The 18636-nt window shown below is 42.4% G+C and overlaps 1 protein-coding gene across 15 annotated transcripts in view; it reads right to left on the reverse strand.

Moving 5' to 3' along the window:
* Positions 1-18636, reverse strand: part of LOC148338882 (adhesion G protein-coupled receptor L3-like) — a 129767-nt gene that overhangs the window by 9837 nt on the left and 101294 nt on the right. For 8 of the 15 annotated variants that reach the window (XM_088292682.1, XM_088292688.1, XM_088292687.1 and 5 more), the window contains exons 17-24: positions 15684-15893; positions 14750-14970; positions 9770-9836; positions 6566-6657; positions 4806-4847; positions 2403-2429; positions 423-591; positions 196-318 (exon numbers count right to left, since the gene is read on the reverse strand). In XM_088292682.1, coding sequence (XP_088148808.1) covers positions 196-318; positions 423-591; positions 2403-2429; positions 4806-4847; positions 6566-6657; positions 9770-9836; positions 14750-14970; positions 15684-15893 — 951 coding nt within the window. The remainder of the gene's footprint in view (positions 1-195; positions 319-422; positions 592-2402; positions 2430-4805; positions 4848-6565; positions 6658-9769; positions 9837-14749; positions 14971-15683; positions 15894-18636) is intronic. The other 7 variants (XM_088292693.1, XM_088292692.1, XM_088292686.1 and 4 more) reach the window with 1 other exon arrangement.

Here is an 18636-nt window from a genome sequence, read left to right on the forward strand (position 1 = left end):
TAATGTCCAGAGTTAATGCTTTAATTTTGAAGGCCCTAGTTCATCAATAAAGTGCAGATAAAAGCATGACGTGAGGCAGAAAGTATTCTGTCTCACAAAGGCGGACAACCATTAAAAAAATCATATTAATAATAATAATTTCATAAAGTTCATTTCCAACACATGCAACTCGTCACGTCAATGAGACAGGACAACCTGAGAGCCGGCAGAGTAGCGTCCAGGAGCACGAGAAGCATTCCCCTTGGAACCGATGGAACTTTCCATGCTTTTGCCACTGCAGCAGCGCGTACGGAGGCACTTGCCAAACTCTTTTCGGACCTGGAACAAAACAAAAAAAACAGGACAGCCAAATGTGACCAAGGTGGGGCGAGCATTTTTATGGAAATGAGCCTCTCCTCCGGTTGGGCGCTCCGCCACCGTACCTTCTTCTGCAGCACGCAGTGGAAGATGAAGATGAACATGCCCTGCAGCGAGTTGAAGATGGTGAACAGGTAGGCCATGACCACCGTGCTCTCGTTGACGTACATCAGCCCAAAGGCCCAGGTGAGGCCCAGCAGGCACAGCAAGGCGATGGCGCCGATCACCCATGATCTTCAAACACAAGCGCTGGCATTAAACTCAGCTCGGCGGCTTCATCTGATCGGAATGTACACTGCTCGCAAATAGCCACTGGGTGAAATTTCATGATTAACCAAAATTTGACCTTCTCTAAACTTTGGAAGGGTTGAAATATAGCCAGAGCAACTTTATCAAACATCAATCGCATCACTTTGACTGGATATTACTCCCAAAATCGCTAATTTAGGATGCTAACAAACTAGCTAGCTAATGACGCCGTCATTGTATGACACGACACAAGTCTCCGGCGTTAGTGGCTACTACTGGCTAGCAGCTAGCTGTTAGCATTCGCAACAAGTGCCAGCTCAAAGACCAGTTGCCGCTTCGCAAAAGTTATGGACGTGTATAAACCGGTTGGGCAGCGCTGCTTTAAATCACACTGGTGACGTTTTGACAACAATTAACAATTAGCTTAAATTGAACGTTTTCTTCGGCAGGAGACAGAAAGACTGGAAGAGTCATTAAAAGGCAGAGAAGTGGATCAAAACAACTCTCGTCAAATTTGCCCTTCAGTTTTTATGTGCTAAAACATTCGACAGTTGGACAAGCAACGTTCACCCAAATGAAAGTCCAATCAAATCAAATAAAAAACATATTTTAGGTTGATCCTGAAATTTCCCCCCAAAAGTCGAAGATCTGCGACTTTTTGTGAGTAGTTTAGCTTTCGTTTTGTGCCCTGGAAAAAGGTACAAACGGTCACTTTTGGGGTCTCAAAATGATCCCCAAAATACACACATGAAGTTTGTCAAATGAGGAGGGAAGATGCGGCACGCAAACAAATGAGATGACCAAATATGTGATGCACTCTTGAGCTTTTACAGTCTTGGCTACGTTTTTCCAAACGCAAGCTAGCCCACTTCGTATATTGGATAATGGAGGTCCGTATAAACGGCAGCAAAAAGGAAACGACGGGAGATTTACAGCACCTTCTATATTTCACTCAATTTAATTGGCTAAAGTGTCTTGTAATGTTGGAGCAAAGCAAGACGTACGCTATTTCTTGTCGTTTTTTTTTTTTTTTCAGAAGCAAGTAGCTGAAATTTCAGATGGATTTTGTTTCAAGGCAGCCGACAGTTGCTTTCCCAAAACTCGAACGGACTGACAATGTCTTTAGAAAATCAGAAAATGACCACATCAATCATTCGTAATGTTGTAAAGGTAACAAGTAAAAAGTTGAATATTTAAAAAAAAATAACTGATAAATTCATTTTTTTTCAGATTTTTTTTTTTTATGCGGTTGTACACCGAGTCCAAGTTTTTGCTGACGCTAAACCAGTTACGATCTTTAACAGACCATCTCTGCGAAGAATGCACTTTGGTGAGAATAGATCCAAAATTTGTCAAAAAAAAAAAAAAAAAAGTTACCAGGCAACAATTTTCTGTCATTAAAATTTTGCAATCAAGAATGAATTTGAACAAGTTTGGTGAACAGTCACAAATTGAAATGCGAAAAAAAAAATAAAGCATGCTTATATGATCACACGAAGAACCCTAAAATATAATCAGAAAAAAAAAAGATGTATTTAAGTTGCCAGGTTCTTGCTTTATGTGAATAAATTTGCAAAACGTTTCCGTAACGTTCGATGGATGGCTACAAATTTCTGAGTGATTCCAACGCATGTCGCCTCTCACGATACAGACGGCATTAAAAATAAAAAAACATCTTTTGCTGCTGGCATGAGTCACACTCATCATTGACTGGACAGGGTCGACATTTGGGCTCCGGGTTGTTCGTGTTTGAGGGCAAAGGAAAAGGGTTGATCATTTCCCGACGTTTGTCTTACTTGATCTTGGGTTCATATTCCTGATAGCTGAGCAAAAAATAAATAAAGAAATAAATTGACAGCATAAAGAAGAAACACATCACCCAAAATGCGAGGAGCGAGGAGGGAGGAGAATTGGGGATCAAAACGCACAACATCCACAATCCGACATCCCGAGCGGCATTCCCGCCGTTTCCCGGCGAAAGGACTTCTTTGTGATTTACAAGCGCTTGCCACCATTATCTCCGCTCACAGGAGCATCCAGCCGCCGTCGTAAACACCGGCAGACCTTTGCGTTTAAACGACTAATAAATGGGTCAGCTGTGCGGCAGAATTGGTGATTTATGAATTCCACATCATTTTCCCAGGGCTGTCCTAATGACCTGGCGGGAACCGGCACTTCATCAAGGCCAGCGCGATGTGAAGAGTGGGCAAAAAAAAAAAAAACGCTGTCCTCCAACTAGAGGTCATCAGGAAGACTGACTCGCTGAACAAAGAGCAAAGCAAAATGGCAAAAATCGACAGTTTATAATAAATAAAAAAGATTCCCCCAATTAAGATGTCGGCCACTTCATTGGTACATTTCCAAGTTACAGCCTCGAGGACGTCAACGTTGGCATTATTGAAATTTTAGGACGAACCTAAAACGCACTATAAAGTTTGGAGGTGAACTTAATTTGACTTTAATTGCACAAGTGCTGTTCTGCTCCTTGCAAGGGACACGAAAGTTGTGCAAAAAAAAAAAAAAGTACTGAAAGGTTGCACGTGGCGCTCAGAAATTTTGATGTCAAAGAAAGTTCAACCATCTTTAAAACTTACCCAACAGCCCATAATTAGATATTTAATTTGTATTTTTTTTTTTTGGGGGGGGGGGGCAGAATGCACACAATCATTTTTAAAGGACACGTGCATGGCGATAATGTTGGAAGCAACTTTGGAGAAGTCACCCCAGAATAAAACTCCAGAAGGTCTTATTGCACTCATCCCCCAAACCGAAGCGCGAGAAATTGCCAATTTGGTGGCACCAAATTGCTCTCAATTTCCTGCAAATTCATTGGAATTAGCAAAGGTGTCAATCACGGCCACGGTGTGCGGCTCATTTCCCGTACGAGCCAAAGATAAACGGAGTGTACGCGGGAATTATCGTGCCCCAAAAAAATGATCCGGCGAGTGTTTGAATGTGCGGCGATATTGAACTGCACTCATCGGCACTTCAATTTTACAGACGGCAGATATTGTTCAGTGGAAAGAATAGAGAACATTTTCATCTAACCCGCTGCGTGATTTGAAACTTGATAACCCAAATATTATAAATATCTCTCCGTGGAATGCGATGCACTACAAACTACACTCGATGTCTTTTTCCTTCAGAATGACTTTTTCTGCTAAATATTTTTTTGCTGAAAGAATACTACGGGAAAAAAAAATGATTTGTCATAGCAGAACTGTGGGACAAGAGCAAGTTTAATCCCTTCCGATTTACTTTACCATTCAAGTTTCATTCATTCTCATCGCATCTAATCTTTACGTAGTAGCTTTCCGTCATGCCCAAATTAGAACGACTTCCGTGGCTCCGATTCATGGGAACTGCAGTCCTACCATTTTATTGTATGATGCAGTCGTGGACTGAACTTTTTGGGGAACACGGTGGACAACTTGTTAGCACGGTAACCTCAAAGTGCAGAGGTCGTGTGTGGAGTTTGCATATTCTCCCCCCGTGCCTGCGTGGCTTTTCTCCGGGTATTCCGGTTTCCTCCCACATTCCAAAAACATGCATGGCAGGCCGATTGAACACTCTAAATTGTTTGTCTACGTGTGCCCTGCGATTGGCTGGCAACCAGTTCAACATACAAAGCTTTACAAAAATATTGAGCCTTTGAACCTGCTGTGTCTCAAGTATGATTTTCATTTTTTTTTTTTTAAATAGACCCGCTGTTATTGCCCCTAATACTAAGGTGCATTTTGTAGGTCCATAAAATGCGTTAAGAGAGAATTTATTGGAGGGACAATGATAAACTCATTGTAACGACATTGTAATAACCGTATTTTTTGGATTATAAGGCTCCGTTTGGGAAATTTCCATGTCCATGGAGCTGGGTTATAAGGCGCATTACTGCACATTAAGGGAATCAAACCGTTACAGCAAATAAGTCAAGCTTCATCCACTTAGATTCGACATCCACACATAAGGCACACGGTTATAAGGCGCACTGTCAATTTGGGAGAAAATTAACGGATTTTAAGTTCGAAAAATACATAATGTATAAAATAATAATAATAATTTTAAAAAAACAAACACTTCTGATCTGGAGGGTGAGCTTGGGAACAAAAACATCCAATAGATCGTCCCGATACGGGCCCGGGAAAGTCAGGGAGAGGAAAAAAAAAACCCACAACAGCCACTGAGAAAATACTGCGTCTTACCAGTGCAACTCTACAATAACGCATCCATCGTAATAACGGTGTCTAAAAATGAGGGAAGACAAACAAAATCAAGGTGAAAATGACAAAAGAAGAACACAAGAGAAAGAGAATAAAAGTAAAGCAGCATGATGACACGGCGACACGAAACGTGACAGCAAGACCAGCGCGCACATCAACTCCAAGAAAAAGATAAAAAAAACAAGCCCAAAGTCCCGACAACAAATAAGCTGCCATTCATGTTTACACACAAAGCGGAACAACCTTGACTTGGTCATGATGAAATACAAGCACAGATTGGCGCCACAGTCGCTGTCATTTCTCTGAGTAATGGGCTTTACCGTTCCCAAAAAAAAAAAAAAATGTCAGATGAACGAGGGCTGTCAATTTTGTCGTGGTCACGCCGAACGCCGCTGACTGTTTTGAAGTCACGTTAAGAGTACGGCTTAAGGCGCATTAGGGGAGCTCGGTGTTATAAATCATCACGGCGGGAACGTGACGCAAAGTGTCGGAGGGGAACGGAGGAAGGCTGAGGGACCAAAGTGGAATCGCCGCGACTGTCCCACCGCTCGTTTAGAGCGCCTTGATTGAAGCAGAATCAGCGCCAAATTGCTCGCAATTTATCCTCAAATGGACTGAAATGGGAGAAAAAAGTATACCATCTGACACATAACTAAATATATTAGATACACCTCCCATTAACTCATTCACTACCAGCCGAGTTAAAAAAATAAAATAAAATTGGATCTTTGACGTCTTTAGCCGTCAATGGCAGTGAATGAGTTAAGTACAATGTGTGCAAATTGCCGCCGTCATTATTTAAATGATTTAAATTAGCGCCTTTCAATCCCAAATGAGTGTGACATTCCGCGGCGCATTTTTAATCATCAATAGATTTCGATCGTCACTTCAAGATTGAAAAGTTTGGATTTTTTTAAGGCGGTGCTTCTCAATTATTTTCTCTTACGCCCCCACTAGCAAGAAAAAAACAATTCGCGCCTCCCTACCCCGCCACTCACTCTCTGCCGCAACTATAAAAAAATGCATTGTTGTTGTAAAACAAATTTACAGCGTAGAGTAAACACTCGCTGAGCATAATGAGCAAGCAGAGCGCCACTGCCCACTACTGGAGTGGATGTGCAATTACACTTCATTGTAGTACGGCGGGGAAAAAAAAGCATGCTACCCAGGGTCACACCCCCCCCCCCCCCTCAGCATCACACGCCCCCCCCCCCTATTTTGAGAAGCACAGCACTACATAAATCCAAGCGAGGCTGTTTTGTTCCAATTGGATCGGTGCAATGCTTTGCAGGAGAACCTGGTCGGCCACAAAGTTAAGATTAATTCATGCCTATTAACACGGCTCGGTGCACTCATCTTTTTATTTATTGCGTCACTCGTGGCTCTCAAAAAAAAGGACTTGAGAAGATGATGTACCTCCCCGCAGCCGGTTGCTTTTGTAAAGTATTAAAGGCTTTTTTTTTTTTGTCTGGCCGGGGGGGTCGGCGTGAGCGCAGACTTTGATGCGGATGGCCGCTCTGCCTGTTATTTTAATCAATGACAGCGTGACAAAATTTCAAATTGCCATTTTTTGGGGGGGGTTCAAATGATCAAAAGCAAAGAACACAGGTTGAACTCGGGCTTCATTAAGCATAAGCATATAAAAGGAAGCTCCGGTCGTTCCGTTTTCAAAGTGCTATTTCTTGCTAATGGGATAAAAATAGCGAAGGCTTATACAGTCGGCGCGATCCGAGTGCTCTTACTTGATGTTGTCCAGGCAACCGGAATCGGGCTTGAGGATGGCTGTGTGATGGAACATCTTGTAGAGCGCAATGCCCAGGAAGATCACGTTGAGCTGCGGGAGAGAAGCCGAGACGCATCTATTCATTTCAAATCAGACCACTTTGGAGGGAGCGCAAAAGCCCGCCCTGCCCGCCCTCCACTTTGCCAAACAGAGCGCAAAATCCTACGAAACCTGCATGATGGTACAAGGTCCGCAAACACCGCAGCGAACGCAGCCAAGGGTGACAGATGCGTACTTGTACGAGCGAACCCTTCCACCTGACTTATTCATACGCCTCTCATCTTAGTCAAGAAAAAAAACGGCCAAGTGACGCACCTTAAAGACACCAACTTTTATTTACCCTTCCGGAATTTGGGAAACGCAAAAGTCCACATAAGCAAATATTCACACTCAGTCCCGCTAAACTGGCGTGAAAGTAAAAGGCGACACTTTTTTATTACACAGCGATACTGGGCCTGAAATATTCCCATCAAATATGAATTATCCTCTATTGAATTCATTTTTAATGCAGCGTGTGGACTTCTAAGAGAAAGGATGTACGGAATTGGACACACTTATCATTTCAGGAGCGAGGCACCATGGTGGAAAATGGTAAAAGGTAGGACGTGTTGCTGCATGTGTTGAATGGGGGGGGGGGGAGTTTGGTACCCAAAAAATTGAAAGCACGTGATCTCAATTGAACTGTAGTGGCGCTTCAGTTTTCGGGTATGATCAGATTTTCTTTTACTTTTGTGGCCTAAGAAAACAAATTTGAATCAGATTTATTTATTTTTTTAAATATATATTTGTGACACCAAAAATTCTTTCTAGCACATCGTGTTTTCTTTTTTTGTGTTTGCCCCGTGCGGATTTTACCATGCATTGTAATTAATACCTTTGACGTTACAGGGAAAAAAAATCAAATAAAAAAAAAAATCAACCTGTTGCTGAACCCAACCCGTAATTCACAAACATTACGATATTATTACTTTATTATTATGACAACCTGATAAACTAGAGAAAGAATGAGGGCAGATTCAGCGCAAACTACATTTAAAAAAAACTGAAAAATGTAGTCGTATCTTTGATTAAAGTGTGGATGAAAATAGTCGTACTTTTACTTTAAAGGCCTAACTTTGACAGACCGTGAAGCCAATGTTGCCCCCAATTTGTCTGAGTGTGGCCGAGGAGACCGGGAGGCTTGAGAATGTCTTGAGTTGTTGGGGAAAAAAAAAAAAGAAGCTCTTTTTACAATTATGAGCACCATCTATAAGATATGTAAGATGAGAATTACTATAGCTTTTAAAAAAAAAAACTTGAAAAAGTTTTTAATAAAGGTCATACGAAAAATTCATCAAGCCACTTCATTTTTTTTTTCCATTTTTGGGTGTCTGGAACGTATTAATAGGGTTTCCATTATTTCCAATGGAAAAACCTGCTCCAGATTTTGAACATTTCACTTTTAGTCCAATTTTCTGAAATGGAATAATAATGTAAACAGAGGATCCACGTTATTTATTAACGAGAGTGAAAAATAGCACTTGCTATGGCTTTCAATCTGTGTATCAAACTTTTTTCCCCGAAAAAAAAAAAAAAAAAAAACGAGACCGATTAAAGAAAACACGTCAAAATAATCAACCATATTCTACCTTTCGATTTGAAATTGAAAATGGACAGAACTAAAGATATGATTCAATGTGACATCTTTGCAATTTCTGTTTTTTTTTTTTTGGAACATTATTCATTCAACAAAGCCGAAATGAAAAAAAAACCAAAAAAACAAAACCCCTCATACGCCATCCTTGTTGAGCTAATTCTAAAGATTCCTGAGCCCTTTTTAGGAGCACCTCAAGCTGTTTTAATTGGATTTGTGCTCTAGCACACCAACGTTGATATTCTCCTTGGTACATTGACGAGATAAAGGAATGCGTCACGAGGCAACCGCGGGGATATTTATTTATTTTTTTGGTTGTTGTTGCGCGATTCCGCCCAAAACTGGAGCGTGACGAGCGCGCGTCGTGCATGTCAGGATTTAGCAAGTGAGTCACAGGCGGGCAGGAAGATTGCTGCGGTAGATCATCCAAGTGGGTTGAAGCCAGGATGTTTTCCGACATGTCTGTTAATCCGCATGGCCCTGAATAATCTCGGAATCACGGCTTGTCTATTATCACGACGACCAATGAATAACCTTTGTAAGAAAATGTATCGTGGAGAAACAACGAAGAAAAAAAAATGCTCTTGTAAGTGAGTACTTATGACGAGAGGACACGGACACCAATCGGCTAATACAACGGTGCGGCTTTTCTGTGGATTTTTCTTTCACCACTAGGGGCGCGCTAGAGTTCAGAAAATACGCTAAATAAATTTCGTTTTTTTTCCTCTTGGGTCTGTTCTGCTTTAATTAGCAAAGTTGTTGCCGTGTTAAGAGGCACTATTTTTAAAAATCTGTTTATGTACCTTTAAGTGCATTCACAGCACAAAAAAAATGGTTCTGTACATGCAGTAAACAACAATTTTATTTTACGTTTATTCTCCTGTCGTCGTCCATACGACCGAATAAGCAATCACTTCAGATTTGCGGCGAACAAAGCAGGCCCAAATTTCACATGGTCATTATTGATTGACCGATCGAGTCAAATTGAGGATCGGATCCTGGGACTCTTCACCGAGTCAAAGAAGCAGTCATCAAAGTTGTCCGGTTGCCAGTGATTCCAACTTACTGCATCGCTGCGACCGGTTGGCAAGCGCCACGCCGCCCGTTTTAAAAGGGTTGCGATCAATAAATGATCTTCAGAAAACAGGAAAAAAAAAAATGAGCCATTGTGTTGTTATCTTGGCACAATGGCCTTCTGTGTGCGTGACCGCGAAGCGAGGAAAGAACCAAGGTAGAGGAGTCGGTGTGTCGGGATCAATCATAATCGCAGTGTGGATTACTGTAACACCGCGAGTTCACTCTCTCTCCACGAATGGTCGGCAGGGTGACAAACTGCAATATATTCTCCGCACCACTCATTCGTTTTCCTTGACAGTTGCGTGCCCGCCGGTGGGGGTCGGCGCTCAACAGGGCAGACAGAGAGAGAGAGAGAAAAAAAAAAAAAAAATGGATCTGTGTGGGCCATTTATGCGACGACCCGCAGGCTAAGTAGGGTTAATGAGCACAAGGTTGGGGGCGGGGCACACTTACCATAATTATCAAGGTTGCCGGTCCGATGAAACTCCAAATGAAGTAGGTGTCAAGGCGAAGCCAGCAACTGCAATGACAAGGATGGACGAGGATGTCAGCAAACGTGCAGAGGGGGGGGGGGGCTTCTCAAATCCACTGGTGGGATACGACAGTAAAGCCTTCTTGGTGGCCTCACGTTGAATGAGTAAACGTGTCCTGTGACTTGATCATCACACATTCTTACCGCTGGAAAATCTCAAATCTATTCTTCTAAAGTACAATGGCCAAAGGAGGGGAAAGTGAGGATTTAATTGCAGGTGCACTTGCGAGGCCGTTTTCAAGACGGGCCTTTCGAGAGAAACTTCCGAGATGTTTTATTTCTGCAGCCGTGGTGTCATAAATGGTTTTAAGAGGGGGATTCATTCAAGTCCGACAAAGTAGGACTTCACTAAAGGCAGAGGTGTGAAAAGCACGGCCCGCCACTACTCAAATCGCGGTCCGGCTTGGGCAAAATTATTAGAAATTTATTAAGTTGAAATATTTCAGAAAGTGCATATCACTCTTGGGGGGGCAAGAAAACAAAGATAATACCTCAGGGATGTCCAAATTTTCCACTGAAGGCTATTTATATGATAATTAGAAAGGGAAGAGAGGCTCATTTCTACGGAGCCTCAAAGGAGACATGAAAAAAATGTTGTGTTCCCTCGCAAAGATTCCAAGATAACGCAACGTTTTTAACAAAATCATTTTTAAATGGACGTTTATGTACTTCCGGGTCAATTTGGCTACGCTAGCCTCTCACGTGCAGCAGTTTGAGAGACGACAGTACGTCGGAGGTGGCAATAATCAAGGAGGAATGCTTCTGGTGGTCAAGAGATGTGCTCTTTTGTCGCTTCAGATGTCGTTTGTTTCGTTTGGAAACCGTACGTAATATCAAGTACTGATTTGATGTTTTAAAGTAAAATTGAATTAAATTTGTCCACGAGTGAACAAGCTCCATCTTTGTTGCTTTGGTTTACCAGGATGATGACCCGGAAGTGCATAAAAAAAATAATGATAATAAAATAAAAAAAAAAATAAAAAATTATCTCCCAATTTTTTATTATTCTAAAGTTATTTCCGAGGGAACGTCAATGTTTTTTTCCTTCTATGTCACCTGAGGGGCTTTTTGTATATTACAGCTTGTGTTTAGGAAGCTAAAAAGGTCAACACATGTTCAGCCGGTAAAACATAACCAAAGAAAAAAAAAAACGTTTGTGCTTCCACAAAATGTTCAAAACTGATCTGATCTTGTCAAATATTTCGTAAAATGTAAACACAAACAAATTGTATTCTTGTTCAATTGGTGTTAGACACAGGAGGGTTTCCTTGGAAAAATATCTCCCCTATAGAAAAAAAAAAAAAAAAAACCTTTAAAGAAGCCCTCGTGTGCAGTCTGCCTCTCTAGAAAGCCACTAAGGTTTATTGAATTGGCCGACAAAGCGAAAAAATGGCCAATGGACCAACATAAAGGCTGATGAAGACCAGCGCTCACATTCAATTTGCCGGGTTAAGGTAGCAAATTACCGTCACAGATGATAATTTACGGACGATTCAATTAGTCCCAAATTGAATCCCGACTGTATCACTCCAAAGGAATTGGTTCGACCTCGACCCTCGCCCGTTAAACCTCCGACGACAAAGCGTCTTACAAGCGCCGACGACTCTGTGTAGGCGCCGCAATTATGACAATAATGAAACCGCGAGCCCTCGTGACCTCCTCCCTCATAACGTGGAAGAGGAAGAAAAGGAGGAAGTGCGGGTATAAGAAGCAACGAGGTGACAGATGCGCCGAGATGAAATGTGACTCGTGGCTTGCGCTTGAATTATTCATCGTCTAATCTCCGCTGTCGGCCGCAGATAGACACCTCCATTTATGGAGAGTCAAAAATGACTTTCTTCGCCGCCCCTCGCCGGGGAACGGTCAACATCCTCGGTCAAGGGACAAACCTTAATGTTTATGGTTCTGGTCACTGGCAGTGAGGATCAATTCTCGTGTTCGGGAATGCTTGTAAAAAATGATGAGCGCCCTGCTGGGGACGACGACAAGGTCAGAAAGTTAGCAGCATTTTGCGGGAAGCGATTATCTAAACGTGATTTTGAATCCACAAAAGCAAGAATTGTCTTGATGGTTTCACTTCTTGCAACCGATTCTTGAAATTTGAAAGAGATGTTTGATACCAGAATGTTTACAATGTCAAAGCAAAGCAAAACTTTGATTCATATTGGCATAGGTTAAAGCAATTACTTGAAGGCAAATTAATCCAGACTTCGCGTGGCAAGTAGGGCTGAGAGATTTTAGGAAAAAGTTATATTGCAATTTTTTTTTTTGGACAGATATTGCGATTTTGATTTGTTTTGCGATTTTCTTCACAATGTACGGTGACATTTACAAACATGACATAAAATGCCATTAGACCATTAAAAACAATAAAAGGGCTGACTCTAATAATGCAAGGACATTAAAGACGTTTTGTGAGGGGGGGGGGGGCAGTTCTTTCTCAAGTTTTTAAAAACTACTCACCGTCAAGTATAATTTGGGATTGTGGAAGTGAAAATGATTTTTTTTCCAAATGTTTTTCATACTAATGTTCTTTGCACATAAATGTCAGATTACATGTCAATAAAATAATTGTCCCTAGCAAGGCTAAATTGATTAAAATATATCATTTGGAGACCTATTATTGTGTAGATCACAAAACTCCGGACTCTGTGGCGCAAAATAGTGCAAAAATTATAGATGAGATTCTAACTATTTATTATACGATTGACATCGAACCACTTTGTGATGATGACGTCATCGGTTTGCGTCTTCCGGTCTGTAAAATTGCTAACGTAGCTGTTGTCTTATTTTACATCTCAATACGTCTTGATTGAAATAAAACATTTCTGTTCATAGCCGCTGGCTCTTCGCCCAAACGCGGTTCGAAGCAGACTTCTGTTAAAAGTCGACTGTACACCTAAGCACTTATTTTCGGTCGTTCCCGATTCTGTCTTTCACACTTAGCGACTCCTCGTTCGCCTCCTCGGTTAAAACGCTTCTCGTTAGTGGTGTAGTTTATTTGTCACCACGGAGGAGATGATCCGCATCACGTTGATCGTTGCTGCTGCCGTGCACGGACTTGCGTCTCGTACAAATAAAGTCCGTCCTGCTGCGGCGCAAGCTAGCTTGGCGGCTAGCATTCAAGCAGCGGCGAAATAAATGACTTCCTGGACGACGGGCGACCGCGCAACGTTTTTTATTTTTTTTAATCAGTAAAGCGCTGGTTAGGGTGGTCCCCGAAACACTTGAAAGCACTCGGGTTGGACTGAGTCGAGGAAACGGACCCTCGACTCTTGCTTTGGCTCGGTTCCCACGGAGGAGGCGGCATTGATTTCAAGAGGAAAACACCCGACGAATTTGAGAGTCGTACAAACAACGTGTTTACGTCGGCTCGGCATTTTGTCTCCTCAAGGCTCGACGGCGCTTTGAAAACTAGAGTGACTATTTTATCAGAAGTGACAGGGCTTGATGGCGCTCCCCGAGACGAGGGCCCGGAGAAAAACACACACGGACGGCGGAACCAAGAGGGAAAAAAAAACGGCAAACAAAAAGATGCGCTGGCAGCTCTTCAAAGCGCGCCACCGCGTGCACCTCCGTTCTCTATCACGCGGAAGGTTGTGTTGTTCATTTTTTTCCTCCTTCCTCAGATCACAGACAGATTTAACGACTTGGTGGGCGGCAGGAGCTGCAGGCATGTCATCTTCTTCAGCCTCCACTGGTTTGTCTTTGACTTTTGGAGAGCATGGAGTTTCTCTCCCAAGTTTCTGCTACTTTTTCCAATGCGCATCACTAAAGATATCACAACGTGGGCCTGCTTCCACCCGGGAGGGCTTTTTACTAAAGAGTTCCACAGCACCAATCTGAAGGGAGGCGACAATTTTGAAGGTAGTAACAAGTCATTCAAAACCTGCCCTCATCCTTCAACAGCCTGGCGTAATTGTTCCAACGGTGGCGGGCGTTAATTATTCACACGAGGGTGGCAAGCAGTCACGGCCATCCATCACCACCAACTGAGGCTCGGCCCGTCTCGAAACGTACCGGCTTGTGCGTGCTATTAGCAGGACGCTAACTGCGTGCCACTTATCACGGGAAATAGGCTATGTTGGTACGTCTCGTTAGAAGCAATAACAGAGTGGCGGCATTTCTTTGTGCTTTATAAATGCTCCTGGCAAATAATGTCAAGTGGTTAATTAAAGAAAGTAAGGTACAAAGGACAAGGGAGGTGTCTAATTATTTGTTTGAAATGGCTAACACACCTGGAGACTAATTGCACGATTGTGTCTGTTATGTGAGGAAATATGCTTTATTTCTCCTCATTTTTAAGTGATAATTGGAGAGAGGTGTTTATTTTCTGACGTTAGTGATAAAGGTGTGAACCAAACTACGGTCCGGGGGCCACTTGCGGCCCGTTAGACGTTTTAACTTGGCCCGCTGAACTTGGAAAAAAATGAAACGAATAAACCTAGTTAATGTTTTATTTTCTAAATACTGTGGTTTTTCCTTTCCTTTTCAAAATATGATGAATCTGGAGACTAACGGGACCTCTGATGAGAAATCAGAACTTGCTTCTTTTGCAAAGCTTTGCCCCCGCTAGTTACGAGTTTTAGGACATTTTTTCTTCTGAGGTGGAATACGCACCAGTCCACTAAATGCGGCACAGTATTTATTAGAGGAAATACGGTCAAAAGGTCATAATTAAAGTCAATATTAAGAGGCATTTATTTTTCTTAAGTGAATGATGACTTAATGAGACAAAATGGTAGGTGTTATTTATTTTTTTTTTTAAATTACGAATGGCGCAACTGTAAAGTAATTTGTGAATGGTTTCTATGAAATGATTAATTGATCGGATGATGTATTTGGCCAGTAACTGTAATTGGGTATTTTGACCACTTCATTGAGTGAGGACTGGTACTCACGCTCTGTCTGTGCCGTAACTGCGATAGTCCACAGCGGCCGAGACGGCCACGACAAGCGCCGGCACCCCGTAGCCCACCATGTAGAAGTAGCGCCGGCGCGAGTGCTCGCTCTCGAACACCTCAACCAACAGGATGTAGAGCTGCACGCCCTCCAGAAACATCCACGTGAATGCCGCCAGGAAGAAGAAGTGCAGCAGGGCGGCGAAGACGGCGCAAGCCATCTGAAGTGGGCGCATGGAGAAGGTTACATTTTGTTTTTTACATCATTCGATAAATGCTGGTTTGTGAACTGCTCCAGATGATGCGGTGGAATAATTGTGATATCAAGTCCCAACTAAAGGCGCAGTTATCAAATGCACAACCTGCTGTTGTGTTAGGAATCAGCCATGTTGGAATGCTTCTATCGGCGCGCCTCTCTACCATTATATAGCGCGACACAGCGTTGACTAATTATGTGCGCAGTTGAACATTACTAGCTTATTTTGTCCCTGAAATTGATTCAATTAAATGTGTGAAGGCTTGAGTGGACATTAATTGTTCACCGTGAGAGAGCCATGAATCGCACCCATAAAATCGCATGGAAGGCTAAAAGTATTTCCCTTGAACGCAGACGATACTTCCTGAAGGTATTCCGAGCCACAAATATGTTCGGATTGTTTTTATTAGTATGTCTAAAATCGTCTTTTTTTTGCATGACTTTGTAAAGTAGATTAAAAAAAAACACGTCAAATTAACCGACATTAGGAATAATATTAAAATTTAAAAAAAAATGTCATTATTATATTAAAAATATGTTAATTTGGACAAAATTATCATTTTATATGCGCTAAATGTAATTTAATTTCTTTTCTCTCACAGGATGAAGTATTCATCTTAAACAGACTTGAAATATATTTGTACAAAAATAAACAATTTGAAGGAAGTCGAGTCTTACCGGCTGGTCGGCCCGATTGATCCCGACGAGGAAAAGTGACTCTGCGATGAAAAGGCAGACGCACAAATTCTTGTGGATGGTGTTGCGGTCGCTCTGGAGGCCGCGGAAGAAGCAGAAGGTGAAGAGGCTGACCAGCAGGCACACCAGCGAAAGGAGGATGCCCACCCAAGTGATGACATCCAGAAGCATGTCGTGAACCGGGTCCGTGTTCTGGTATGAAAAAAAAAACACAAAACTTTGTGTTGTGATGTTCCTCACGAGCTGCAATAATATTCGATTGGACTTGAGCGTGAGGAATGGATCCGACATGTCAGAAACGTTGTTTATCTCTTTATTAACTCAACTTGCAAATAAGTGAAATGAGAAAGTACCGGATACATTCCGGTGCAGAGGCAGATGATTCGAATATATGTTTCCCCTGCATAAATCCTGGGGAAACTATTTTTTTAAAAGCTCGCCACAGATTGCCTGAGGATTTCCCTTCTGGATGCTTGACGACTTGCGATCGTGACGCTACGCAGAAGACAGATGCCAAAATATTTTGAAAGAAGGGCTGTTCCCGTGCCGGAAGCTTCTGGGAGTGACGTCTTGATTTATTAACTAAACATAATTACTGCCTCCAAATACTCAGGTCAGCTTTTGAGGCGCCTTAATTTCCCAGAGGGCAAGTCCTCTTTTTCAGACTGCTGGGCATTGATTTAAAAAAAAAAAAAAAGGATTCTTCAAAAGAGAGGCGTACAAGAGCAAACTACTACTCGAGATTCTGTTCCATTGCGTCCAATTTGAAAGCGCACACACTAGACTATCGCTCGAGCCGTTGGTGACGCCACGCTCAGCAAGCGCAAGGCTGATGCGTCGGGGCGACGGCTAGCTTCATAGCATTGTGAGAGCGAGGACCCCGAGGTCTCCGGGCCTAGCGAGCTGTACAAGCTCGATCCATCACACTCTCACCTTCAATCGAATGGAAGAGAGAGGAAAAAAAAAAAAAAGAGAATGCACGGGAGGAAGGCTGATGCAGGAACACAGTGAAGGACAGCGAGTGTATCTACACCTCGGTGATGGATTTACTGTGAAACGATTTCTTTGTTCTTGGAGGTGGATGATGGCCGCGAGCCACGATGACTCTGCTGGGAGGGAGCGAGGGCTTGGGGCGGAGTGCCAAATGATGCAATCTGTGCCTCACCTCATGCAAAAAAAAAAAAAAAAAAAATACACATCCGTGATGGGAGTCCACAGAGGCGTCTTGAAAGCGGGCGGCTGTCATTTTCTGGCATTCACTCACTGTGACACAAGCCCCAAAGCTACTTTGGAAATATATACCATATATATTCAACACTAAGCAACATTCATTCGGAATTCAGTTGGCATGTCTGTCTTGTCGGACGGATGGAAAAAAAATCTCAAAAACACATTCATGAAAAGACAGGACTTTGCTATTTTGACAGGAATTTCCTAAAAAAAAAAAAAAAAAGTTTGTAAAAATTTATTGGGAATGCATGATGTCATGAGTAGACTCACAAAAAGTCTCAGAAACCCATATTCAAAATGACAAAGAAAGTCAGCCATTTTGGCTCAGTTGCCCGGTATTTAAAAAAAATAAATAAATCAACCTGCAAAACCAATTTGACACAAAAAGATATTTCATAGAATGAAAAAGAAAACCCCAAAGGAAATTAGCGTTTGCAAAAAGATATTTGTAATGTATGTAGTCATGAGTAGACCCGCAAAAAAAGACTTTAAAACCCTTCATCAAAAAGACAAAGGATGTCAGCCATTTTGGCTCAGTAGCGCCATATTAAAAAAAATTAATAATAATTCAACCCCAAATTTAACACGGGAAGAATTTCCCCCAAAAATATATAAATAAATAAAAATACCCACCCAAAGCCAATTAACGTTTTCAAAAAGATATTTGGAATGTATGTTGTCCTGATTAGTCCCGCAAAAAAAGGTTTCTAAACGCCATCTTCAAAAAGGCACCGAAAGTCAGCCATTTTGGTTTGAAGTGGCCATTTAAACAGGTGCCCTTCAAAAACAAACTTTTGTCCGATGGCGAGTCTCATTTCGACTCAATGGTGTAAGCGTATCCCTCATGGCTGTGTAAACAAACACGACCGCGTCTTTCAGATGACGTCTTTTTCTTTCGGAACGATCGGGTTTCGGCGTGCGCGACGCAGAGAGCTTTTCATGTGACGCCGATGGCGATAACCTTGAGACGTCCCGTCGCCGAGCCACGAGATGTAAGCGTGTCGAGATGTTTGAAATTGGTGATAAATAATCACATTTGGCCGTGGGATTTAGAGCTTCTTAACATTCTGCATCTCTCCGAGTAGTCCACAGGCATTGGGTGAATGTCAAACAACTCGTGCGGTGGAAGTTTCCTTTTTCACCAGACACTGTTTTGAACAGCCTTTTTTTTTCTTTCGACGCCACAAATATAGCCTCTTCCAAGTTTAAATACTCTACTTGTGAAAATGTTGTCTGATAGAGGAGTGGTCCCCAAACGCGGACCGAAACTTTTGCCAACCGGCAACCCGTGTTGAGAGGGTGTTGTTTGTTGGCACTTGTGCTAATGCTAACAGCTAGCTGCTAGCCAGTACTATCCACTAACGCCGGAGACTTGTGTGGTGTCATACAATGACGACGCAATTAGCGAGCGGTTTGTTAGCGTCTGAATATGATTTTCAGACGAAGTTGACGTTAGTGGCAACGATGTCATGTTAATTAAAACGTCCGTAAAGCAAGCCGAAAGATCGAAAACGGAAGTCAAGGTCGCCGCTACGCCGCCACAAGTGCCGACTTCAAAGTAAAAGTCAACTCAGGCTTGACTATTGTTGGCATCAATCATAATCGTTTATTCGTTCAGCTTTATTTTGAAGTTTGTCGTTGCGGTGGCGGCGTGTTCGTTGGGTATGTTTGCAGCTTCCTTGACATCCCTTTCTGAAATGACGTG

The sequence above is a fragment of the Idiotropiscis lumnitzeri genome, chromosome 4 (genome assembly GCF_059441095.1).
Source record: "Idiotropiscis lumnitzeri isolate Australia: NSW breed Sydney's pygmy pipehorse chromosome 4, RoL_Ilum_1.0, whole genome shotgun sequence".
Taxonomy (NCBI): domain Eukaryota; kingdom Metazoa; phylum Chordata; class Actinopteri; order Syngnathiformes; family Syngnathidae; genus Idiotropiscis; species Idiotropiscis lumnitzeri.